Source organism: Narcine bancroftii, chromosome 13 (assembly GCF_036971445.1).
Source record: "Narcine bancroftii isolate sNarBan1 chromosome 13, sNarBan1.hap1, whole genome shotgun sequence".
NCBI classification, from domain to species: Eukaryota; Metazoa; Chordata; class Chondrichthyes; order Torpediniformes; family Narcinidae; genus Narcine; species Narcine bancroftii.
The window spans coordinates 37,249,039-37,260,997 of record NC_091481.1 but is presented as its reverse complement, the minus strand read 5'-3'; the positions used below and the strand labels follow the sequence as shown (position 1 = coordinate 37,260,997).

Genomic DNA, 11,959 nt, shown 5'->3' with positions numbered 1-11,959 from the left:
AATGCAGGTACTGATGTGACAGTTGTATTCAGTCGTTAGGTAAAAAGGAGCCTCTGGGAAATATTAGAACTCTCCAAAGACGAGTTTCTACAGTGAGCAGCGTCCCACACTCCAGCAATGTCAGTACCAAATTCCAGTTTTTGACAATTCTAGCAGCCTATATTTCAATTGTGCTCAACTGATCTGTTGGCAAGTGTTGAGGAGAAAATCCCATCAATATAACAAAGTTCCTAGACATCAGAAACCTTTTTATTAAAAATGTGTGTGATGGGCAGAGGTACAAGTGCTCCTCCTCCCAATTTGCTACCCTCTCGGAAACATGGCAAACTTAAACCCAGTCCATGACTGCAACAGGCAGGACAACTCTTGAGGGTGAAACCATTCACACAGCCTCTCAGCGCAGCAAAGCCTTGTGATGGGCATGGTCAGTAATCGTCCCCACGGCTCACAACTTCTTTACACGTTGGGCGAAGCAGGATTGTGTGTTCAAACTGTGCTGTGTACGAGCCTTTGATGTCACACAGTGGAGGGTATGGATCTACTATACCCAGATCACACAGGTTCTTCAAGGCCATTAGGTATTTGCTCTCACCCAACCGGTCTAACCATCGACGGCAAAATGCAAGTGTCCCAAAGTTTTCATTGATAACATTCAGGAGATGCTTCGCTCGAGGAAGTCTAAAGAAGACAAACAATTTTGAATGATTCACTTTAAGAAAAAAATCTGCAAATTTGACAACTATAAAATGCTGCTTAAACAGAGTTCAAAGAATTATAGAGGACCATTTCCATCCAGCTCACTGCATCTTTGACTCACTATCATCAAGGAGGAGTTCCCACTACTACAGCAGACAAAGTACTTGATGAACAGTCTCCCAAATGTACAGAGCCACCAAGAGAGCAGTAGCTGACCCCCGCAGATTCACAAATGTCGTGGAAGGACTGTTTGGGGTCCCGAATGATGATGAGGGAGGTGTGGGTACTGAGTTGGTGATCAATGGGAAGAGATGAGTGAACAAGGGAGCCAAGTGAGGGAGCAGTCCCTGCAAAAAAGTAGAGGGGGGGGGGGGGGGAAGTTTCTGTTGATGGAAATTACAGAGGCTAATACTTTGGATGCGGAGACTGGTGGGGATTCCTGTCCTTGTGTCTCAGGGCAGAGTGGGTCAGGGCAGATGCAGGTAAGGGCTGAGAGAAGCCCTTTGAAGGAGGTTATCTCAGATGTTCTGGAAGAGAAGACCACATCGTCGGAGCAGACGCAACAGAGGCAGAGAAATTGAGAGAAAGAATGTATTAATGTCTTTATTCCCTTCCCTTCCCCATCAATTTTGATTCATCTAAAAACGAGTCTACAATAAAAAAACAGTAATAAATGGGGGATTTCCACAAAATTTCTGCTCATACAATTTTTTTATATTAAAAAATTAGCATCACTGATACTCAAAATGTTAAATGAAATTATTTTAAAAAGTACAATTTTAACATGGAATAAGACAAGGGCCCATTGAAGGTGATTAATTCAGTGGCTTTAAATTCCACATCAGTTCACTGATTTGAAACAAACTGTGCTGGAAAACAGATTCAATTGATTTCTTTATACATCCATATGTTAGATGTTTCGAGACTAGCAGTTGGTTATTACTTTGAACCCAGTGGGAAGTGCTATTACTTTGAACCCAGTGGGAAGTGCAGTGAGAAATCTCTATCTACCTGAAACTTGCTTACAGTTCCATCTGATGCTGAGCTTTTACATTCTTGAATAACTATTCACTATCCCCCGTCTCCTTTCCTCCAGCTCCCACCCCCTTCCTTCTCCAATCAAAGACCTACCCTCCCCCATCTCTTCCTAATACCTCTTCCCCCTCTCCCACCTGTATCCCCTATGATCTTTTACCTCTCGCCCCACCTTTTGATTCATGTGCCTGTCTGTTTTTGCTTATATCTGAACCAAGCTCAGGTCTGAAGCTTTGATTACCACTTACTTCCTGTGGGTGCTGCTGAGTTTCTCCAGCATGATTGTGTATTGCATTAGATTCCTAATGGCTGCCAACTCCAAAATAATAACAGATTTACCTTATTGGTACATGGCCAACATCAAAGTTCTTCATATAATGCGAACAGTCCATGTCATCATGAACAACGCCTTTTCCCGTGCTCCCAAAAGTTTCTATAGCATACACCTCTCCTTCCTAAGAAAAACAGAAAATATCCATTTAAATCTCAAGAACTCAAAATATTAACTGCCTGCCCTTCCAACGATGTAGAAGTCCCTCCATTTGCATAATTATTACCATTATTTGTACGACTTTTCCAAGTTATCAGCAGTTGACAGGCATTTTAGCTGTGAGTCCCTCATGGATCAAACTGAAGAACTTCTCCCTGCTTCCTAACTAATGCAGCAGGCTCCAACAACGAATACAGCGGTGCCAAGCTTTCTGGGTAACCGGAAATGCACTGTAATACCAATTCTCAGCAGATGTGTAAGTGTTGGACCTAGATTTACAGCTATTTTTGGGATCACAGGATTGGGATCAGCCTTTGCACCTGCTTCAGGCCAAAGGACAGTCGCCTTTTCAACGTTGATGGCAAGGAGACCTATAATATCGAATGGAAAGATTTCAACCTGCCGACTTCAATGACTTTTCTCCGCAATATCATGCTTAGATTTAGAAAAAATTGGAAGTCAGACATTTGATTCGACCTATAACTTTGAAAAAACCTGGTGACCATTTCTTCGATATTTTCATACGATTCAAACTAATAAACAAAATTGAACCACTTCCACTTCGTTTTTTTTTCTCCAAATGTGTTGTTTTTACTCGGGAAGAATCTTATTTCCACTTACTATTCTCTCAGAATGGATTGACCAGTTGTTTTTGTTTTATTTAAATCTCCCCCCCACCCCCCCCCAGGGAATTTGAATTTTTTTTGTTTTATGCATTAACTTTTTATTCCCTTACTCAATGTAACTGTCAATATAGGGAAATGTTGAATTAATATGAAAGTACTTGGCTGTTATATTCAAGGTCAACGTATATTACCTTTTCATGTTTTCTGTATATTACTGGTTTTTTTTTCTTTTTTGTGGAAGATTATAAAAGGAAAAAAGAAAAGTATTGAAGTTAACTTGACAAAAGTTAGCTGACTTCCTTTGGAATGCCTTAAGGTGGGAGTGAATCACAGAGAATATCTGTAATTGCAAATTATTACTTGTGGAGTTCCTTTTCAAGAGCCTTTTGAACAACTTTAGAGGGTGCAAAGTTATTTTAAGATGAATACTTAGCCTTTATTCCAATTTTGGTCCGATTATTTCTTGGTGTTGGACAATTATCCAATTTAACTGACCACATCGTGGTGTAGATTGGTCCATTATAATTTTATTTATCAATTACATTTGACTCCGGAGAAATTAAAGAAATATAAATGCGTCTCTTCTGATTTGGGTTTTAGATGCCATAAGGAAGTGGGTACCTTTTTACAATCGGTTTGGTTATGTGAGACGATTAAACCTTTTTGGATTAAAATTAAGGAATTTTGGGGGACTATATTTAAATTAAAAATTTCACTTGACCCCAAGATATTTTTATTGGGTTATATTAAAACACTGAGTTTGAAATTAAAATTAGACAAATTTCAAATTGGTTTTTTAAGACTAGCTTTAGCAGTGGCTAGGAAATGCCTCGCAGTTACATGGAAAAATGAGACCAAATTGAGTATCCAACATGTGGAGATGAGATCATGTATTCCCTTGGAGAAAATAACATATAATTTATGAAATAATTATTCCTTTTTTAATAAAACTTGGAGCCCATATATGGAACAGATGTGAGTAAATTATTAATATTTTCCGGTGGTGCAGTCCCATCCAAGGCAAATGATTGAATGGCATTGTTAGAGATTTTCTCCTTTTTCTTCTTCTTTTGGGGTAGTTTAGAATGGGGGTGGGGGGGGTTTATGGGATAAAATATTATGTATTGGATTGCATTTTAATTGTATGATTCATTATTGTTTATAAATAAAATTTTCAAAAAAAACTGACCACATAAGTATGATGGAGGAAAGAGTGGATGAATTAAGGCTGTTGCCTTCGAAACAGAGACCAAATTGAGGTGCATAATGAAGGCCTCCTGTAACTCATCCTTTTGCCAGGCCATGCTATCTGCATATATACACCTCCATATAATAAATTGCATTATTGGGCTCCTGAGACTACACTATCTTGAGCAGTTTTGTTCCACTTATGGTTCCTCTGTGTGCTCTCCAGATCAAGAACAGAGGTCTATTACAACCACGCCAGCTGCCACTTTTCCTTTAAAACCATGGAATTCAGGTGATCAGGCCCAAAGGATTTGTTGACTTCCAGCTCAACTAGTTTGCCTATTATTTTTTTTTCCCCCGAATGAGAGAGATCATTTTAACTCCCTCCTTCACTAAAGCCCCTTGTTTTTTTTTTTAGGTTTGGGTTCAAACTACACCCGTCAATCTCGGTCTTTAAGCCAAGTCCTTTCCTGCCGCCTCTTTCTGTTCTCATTTGACAGGAAGCAATTTGGCCCAGCAAGGTCAGAAAAAGTGCATCAACCCCCACCCCCTCTTTATTCTCCCACCAGTTGGTGCTTCCTCGAACCCAGGGGTTCTCAACCTTTTTCTTTCTACTCACATCCCACTTTAAGTAATCCCTAGGCCATCGGTGTTCTGTGATCAGTAAAAGGGATTGCTTAAGGTGGGATGTGAGTGGAAAAGTTGCCACTGAAATATTTTGCTTGAGAAAACTTGTCATTGGCCCATTTCCTTTGGAGTTCTGAGACCGTGCACATAACGAGTCAATGAGGTACGATTAAAACACTGGTTTTCAAACCCTTTTCTTTACCCCACATACCACCCATAGGGAATACTTAATGTGGTATGTGGGGGGAAAGAAAAAGGTTGAGAACCACTGGTCTAACCATATCAGAGGCCAGCCCCCAGCAGGGTGGGCTGAAAGATCCTGACAGGCGCTCAAACCCATTTGCCTAACAAAGTAAACTAAACTAGAGACATCTGCCAAAGGAGAGTCAGAAGATGACAGGTTTAAGATGATGATGTCAATAAGAATTCACCTCCATTCTGGTTGCTTCTCCACCTTTGACGATGGGAACAGTTTTCCCTGCATGTATTCTGTACTGCCCAATGGAATGTCCATTTAGGTTGCGGATTGGTTTCACTGTTAAAATTTAAAAGCACAAGTGAGGATTTATTTAATAGATGACGCAGTCCAAACAGAATGCCGTTGCATGGCAACGTGATTGACATTTGACAGAAATGCAGCAGCCAAACTAAGCACAAGTCAAAGCATTGAAGTGGAGCTCAGTTTTTAAAGGAAGATCCTAGGATTGACACCAAAAACGTGCCAGAGTTCTAATCTCAGCTGAATGATTCAAAATATCCCAATGGCTTTGGTTAGATGGTGGGATAAAGGGGTGTGGGAGGGGGGAGGGAGTGCTTCTATTTTTTTTAAATCAAAATGCTGGAAATATTCAGGTCAGGCAGCATCTGGAGAGAAGAATACTATTAACTTTTCAAGATTGCACCCTTTCTTGAGATCTGGGAATCGTTTGAGAGTAAGTGGGTTCTCAGATGGAGAGGAAGAGAGCAGGCTTGGTGCATTAGGGTTGGGGGAATGGTGACAGAGAGGTCTACATAGGCTAGAAGCAGGTAAGTGACGAGGGTTCAAAAGAGAAAGGCCAGTGGATATGTAAATGTGAAAAACATTTGGTAATTCAGAGCAAATGTTGAAAATCAGATATAAAATTTTATTCAGCTGGTTTGAGAAAGCCAAAATCTGCTGCTGTTCTTAGATCTCATGTAAAACTTTCCCTCCTGCCTGCTGTAAGGCACATAAAGAATCGGCATCAGTGTTGCCCGACAGCCCATAAAGTAAGAGAAGGAGAAGCAAGAGAGTCCCTATAGAGACACTGAGTGTCCGTGGATTCACCTTCAGCACTCCTGCAGCCACATGGACTCCTGTTCGATCCACGGCAGCCTGAGCTTCAGATCCAAACCTCCGACACAATCAGGAAGCCTTCAGTGCCCGAGCCCTGTCACGGGCCCTTCTCGCCCACTGTCTTTGACCATCAAGCACCCTCTCGAATTCCAGTTCCGATACCTGGTCCCCATGAGCCAGTCTCCAGCAGCCTGCAGCCAGTGTGGTTCCCCGATCCCAAGTCACCCGCTGCCTGCATGGATCCCTCAGCCGCTAAGCCCCTCGCTGGTCCACTGCCCTGTAGGGTCTTCTCATCTGCTTCTCCTTCTCAATGGGTAAAGGGGTTCTTCCCATTTCTGTTGTCCAGTGCTCCATAAACCTGTGGTTGACTCCTTTAAAAGGCTGTTCAAAGGCCTAGACATGAGGGCCAGGCGATTGAACCCTTCAGAGCAGTGCTATGTCTCTGATGTCCCAGGTCTACACCAGCAGTAGCACTGTTGCAGCATTTTCCTCCCATGCTCCAAAGACGTATTTTGGTCACTTGGACGTATTTGGGTGGCGCAGGCGCATGGGCCAGAAGGGCCTGTTACCAGGCTGTGTCTCCAAATTAATATAACCGGCAAGTAAAAACTCATAATCAGACTTGTGGATGAATGGAAGTGTCACCTAACCTGCCGCTGAGCTGCTCAAAGTACAGAAGACCTCATTGTAAGCAATGAGCATGTTGTACTAAATTCAATGTCTGTTTCAAATATAAAGTGCTCTAAGTCAGAATAAGTGGGAAGGGAGGAGGTAAAAGGGCAGGTGCTGCATTTGTGCATTTGCAATGTTAAGATTACATGGGAAACGAGTACTGGCAGAGACGGATCAGAGGGAATGTTGATGGTGGGAGATAGGGAACAGTTTTTCAGGTGATGGCATCAATTGAAGATGGAAGAAATATGTTGGGATGGAAAGTGAACAAGGTGACAAGAGTGTGGGAAATGGAATGCATTCCGAGGCCCTGCGACCATAGTGGAGGGAATCGAACACTGAGGACAAATCATTGAAAGGCAGGGCACCAGTACAGGAGAAACAGGAGACTGGAACGCAATCCTTATACAATAGGAGGAAACATAGTCAGGTGGATGTGGAAACAGAAAATGAGAGCCCAAGGAAGGGAAGCGTCAAAAATCTGAGTGGAGTTCGCACAATTTCAGAGACTGCATGGGTTACTTCCAAATGCCCTGGTTATTGCCCACATTTTAATGTGTGTGGACCAGTAGGTTAATTGGTTGCAAATTATCCTTCACATGTTGGCGAGCAGTCGAATTGGAATGCAGGGGAGCTGATGGAAATGTTGAATCAATTGGAAGACTGAGTTGTCAAAGATAGTGGGCCTTTCCATGCTGTACCTCTCTGACTCTCGACTCCAACCATACACTTGGCCTTTACCTTGGTACGTTTTGCCATCAATTTCAACTTCATAGGACTCCATAACTTCCTGAATGGATTCACCAATGTCACACAGGCGAACATCAATTCCTGCATTCTAAAATAAAAAATGCATTCAGATAGATAATGTGGACAAAGTGCCAGATCTCCACCAAATGCAACACTCAAACGGCCCAAGCTCCCTTAGATAGGAATGAATGCAGTTTCCTGGGACAATCCAGCTTCCCTCAAATAATGATAAAAGAGAATTCCCACTAACAAAGGAACAAATGCTGAAAAATAAAGCAAAATTGTAAATGGGAATGCAAAACCAAAAATGCTGGAAGTCAGGCTGCATCCGTGCAGAATGTCTACTCAAGATATTACAGGGCAAAGAATCAGTTGTGAATAGCACAGAGCAAACACAGCAGATGGATGGCCTATCCTTACTTTCCGATTGGTTACTTCAAAATGAAAGCAGAAAATTGACCAGCACTGTCTCATCAGTTCAAGGAAGAGCTGATGACGCTCGTCAATAATCTCCAAAAATAGCTGTCGTCAAAACTCTTGCCATATCTACTGTGGATTTCACCTGCGTGCAATTGGTCGATAGCTCCTTGGGCATGGAAGAAGTGCAGGGAAAGGATTTCCTTTCCTTCAGATCAATTCACAGTCTCCAGACTGAAAGAATAATGAGACTAAATATTCCCGAACTTGTACAAGCTTCTGAATAAGAGTATGGTCAAAGGCTGGTGAATGATTCATCTGTGCAAAGTAATAATTTTAATATAGAAACATTGAAAGGATCAGGGTTCCACCAACATGGCTTGCAATCCACTTTCCTATCTTCTTTTCACCTTTCCTTCTTATCCCTTGAGAATTAAGAAACTTACCCACTGCCTTGAGTATATTTAATGACTTGGTTCTCCACTGTGATGGAGAATTCCATAGATTTTTATCACCCTTTGAATGAAGAAATCACCTGCTGTATCCTTGCGTGGATGACTTGCCTGGATAGCTCACAGAACAAAGCTTTTCACTGTGTCATGATGCATGTGACAGTAGCCAATTCTCTCCTGATGAGGCGGTGATGCCTGGTACTGGACTCTCCAGCCATTAGGAATATCCCCTCAATATCTATCTGTCTGCTCCCATTAGGCACCTCTTGCTCTTCCATTCTGCAAGTATGGGTCTAACTTGACTAATCTATCCTTCCACCCCAAGAATCTGTCCTGCAAACCTTTGTTGCTCTCGCTGCAAGAACACACTTCCTCAGACCAGGAGTCCAAAGTGCACACAAAACACCGGGAGGAGTTCCACCATTTACAACTTCGGCAAGACTCTGCTCCTGTACTCAAACCCTTCCATACCAACAGACCATTTCCCTTCCTTTAGCCAAACATCAACTAATGAACTCAACAGTGATCCACAAGCAATACTTCAAAGATAATTCTAGCTTAATGAGCAAGACAAAATGTTGAAAATTCTCTAGAGGTACAAGTAAATGTCAGCAAATAGAGGAGTTGGTGTTTTCGATAAGGACACTTTGTTCCATCATTAGCTCACCTGAACTGCAGAGTTTTTTTCTAGCTTACCTTGATTCCAGTATTTGTAGCATCTTTAACAGCTTCTATAAGCTTGTCATACTTTGGATTAAACGTGACTGTGAAAGCGCAGTCAATAATATGGCCTGTAAAAGAGATAGGTCAAATTAAGCATTTACTGAAATAAAGACCAAGGACACAGTCCAAAAGCTCCAGGATACAACAAAACTAGACCAACCGTTAATGTGGGTTCCAAAATCAATTTTGCACACATCGTCGTACTGCAGCACTGTGGGGTCGCCTGCATTTGGAGTGTAGTGGGCTGCACAGTTGTTCAGAGAGCAGCCAGTCGGAAATGCCAGCCCAGCACTCAATCCATCTTCTTTGATCAACTTACGAGAGCAATCTTCCAGCTTTTCACTGCAGAATGAGAACTTGCCACTAATGTCACCTCCTGATGTGCAAAAGAATCGCTATGCACCTTTACAGCTCATTATTACTAACTGTGCAATCTGGGTTTACAGGTGATTAGGTAGGAAAAAAAATTTCCATGTCTTGTCAAAAAATGCAATTATTCCAACTGGACCTGCAGTTCACTTGGATCGTTTTCCGATTTTCAGCACTATTTTTCTATTTAAGTTGCAAGATTGAACATGGTGGGGCCTAAATTAAAAGCAAATTAAACTTTCTAATGGTTTGGGCAATGGCTGCAGAGATAAACCCCCCCCCCAAGAAACTCAAATCTGACTGCTGGTCAATGGTGGGCCCTGGTGCTGACCTTCACCAGGTCTCATCTCAATCTCTTGGTGGGATCTGAACGGACACTTTTTAGTTTGCCATCCCAGAAACAGAGTGCTTGGTAGTGTTGTAATTAAGCTAATGAACCAATGTCCTGAGCCTAAACCATCACTGCAGACACAACCTGTAAAGGTAGCTGACAAACTAGTGTCATGAATTGTGAACCTGAAATTTACAGACGAATGGCACCAACGTATTTCATGGAAGGAGATCTTTGGGAGCAAACTCAAATACTGCCAAGGAGGCAGGACTGTTTAAATTCAAGTAATAAAAATATCTCAAAATGATAAACTACAAAGATGAAACTACCATATGATGTCTAAAAGACAACCTGCCATTCTTGGTTGGCAATGTTTTGAGGCCCAATCAGTTCACACTGGTCTTGCCATCAATTTCCTCACCCTGTGAGACAATAAATTGTACCCAATTTTATTGATGAGAGGAGATTGTATGAAATGACATTTTTACTCACCAGATCTCAATCATGGTCATCCCTGGCTTAAGCCAGCTCCTAACATACTTGCGAACTTGTCTGTGAGCTTCAGCTGCTTGTCTGAAATCACGCCAGATCTCCTCGCTGGCCTGATTGAGCGCCTTCTTTTCCTCACTTGTCACGCGCCAAGCAGAGGTACGCCTGGACGTCAGGGGCGAGGAAAAGTTAAAAAAATTACTGATCGCAAAACAATAGCCAGTTGGAATTAATGTCAAGAAACAAGGAGAGGTGTCTATGAGAACTTCCCAAATCCCTATTTATAAATTGGTTGCCTTAATGAATCCAAACCAAGTTGTACCCCAGGAATGTTCACTTCTCATTTCACCAAATATACAAAATAAACAAGGTTTTTAAAGGCATCATCAGACCCTGTGCTTAACACAAGATACAGGAGCAGTAATAGACTATTCAGCCCATTGAGTCTGCCCCTCCATTTAATCATGAGTTGATCCATTTCCCCACTCAGCTCCATTGCCTGGCCTTGTCCCCATAACCTTTGATGCCCTGGCTAATCAAGAACTTGTCAATGTCTGTTTGAAATACATCCAATGACCTGGCTTCCACAATGCCTATGGCAACAAATTCCACAGATTTACCACCCATGACTGAAGAAATTCCAACCCATCTCTGTTCTAAATAGATGTCCTTCAATCCTGAAATTGTGCCCTCTTGTCCTAGACTCTCACACCGTGGGAAACAACCTTTCTACATCTACTCTGTCCTTGCCTTTCAACATCTGAAATGTTTCATTGAGGTCCCCCCTCACTTCTCCTAAATTCCAATTACTACAGGCCACGCAGTCAAACGTTCCTCCTCGTGAAATTCCTCTGAGGATCCCAAAACTGCACACAATACTCTGAGTGAGGCCCCATCAGGGCCTTATAAAGCCTCAACATCACATCCCTGCTTTTGTATTCCATCCCTCTTGAAATGAATGCCATCATTGCATTTGCCTTCTTCACCACCGACTCAATATGCAAGTTTACCTTCAGATTATCCTGGACAAGGACACCCAGGTCCTTTTGCATCTGGGTAGTTTCAATTTTCTCTCCACTTAAAAAAAATCTGCCCATTTATTTTACATTATATTTCATTTGCCACTTCTCTGCCCATTCTCCTAATGCAAGTCCTCCGTGTTTCCTCAACACTACCTGCTCCTCCTCCACCTACCTTCGTATCATCTACAAACTTGGCCACAAAGCCATTCATTCCATAATCTAAATCATTAATATACAACATAAAAAGTGGCCACAACATGGAACCCTGTGGAACCCCACCAGCAACAAATCAAAATATGATCCTTGGATTCTAACTCCCTGCTTCCTGCCAGTCAGCCAATGCTCTCCCCACACTAGTATGTTTTTTTGTGAAGTAGTTTCATGTGCGGCACCTTGACAAAGGGCTTCTGAAAATCCAATTACATAACATCCACTCCATCTCCCTTATGCAGCCTTCTTGTCACTTCCTCAGAGAATTCCAACAGGTTTGTCAGGCAAGCTTTTCACATGGTCTATCCTGTCATACACCTCCAAGTACTACATAACCTCATCCTTTACAATAGACTCTAACATCTTCCCAACTGCTAACATCAGGCTAACCGGACTATAATTTCTTTTCTGCTGCCTCCCTCCCTACTTGAATAGTGGGGTGACATCTATGATTTTCCCATCCTCAGGGACCATGCCAGAATCTATTGATTCCTGAAAGATCATTACCAAGGCCTCCACAATCTCTACCACTACTTCTTTCAGAACG

The 11,959-nt window shown here is 42.1% G+C and overlaps 1 protein-coding gene across 5 annotated transcripts in view; it reads right to left on the bottom strand.

Moving 5' to 3' along the window:
• Nucleotides 1-227: 227 nt before the first annotated feature.
• Nucleotides 228-11,959, bottom strand: part of metap2a (methionyl aminopeptidase 2a) — a 44,558-nt gene continuing 32,826 nt past the window's right edge. For all 5 annotated transcript variants that reach the window (XM_069908424.1, XM_069908423.1, XM_069908427.1 and 2 more), the window contains 7 exons: nt 10,184-10,345; nt 9,152-9,333; nt 8,965-9,059; nt 7,391-7,487; nt 5,094-5,197; nt 2,071-2,186; nt 228-678 (listed from right to left, as the gene is read on the bottom strand). In XM_069908424.1, coding sequence (XP_069764525.1) covers nt 426-678; nt 2,071-2,186; nt 5,094-5,197; nt 7,391-7,487; nt 8,965-9,059; nt 9,152-9,333; nt 10,184-10,345 — 1,009 coding nt within the window. In that variant the 3' untranslated portion in view covers nt 228-425. The remainder of the gene's footprint in view (nt 679-2,070; nt 2,187-5,093; nt 5,198-7,390; nt 7,488-8,964; nt 9,060-9,151; nt 9,334-10,183; nt 10,346-11,959) is intronic.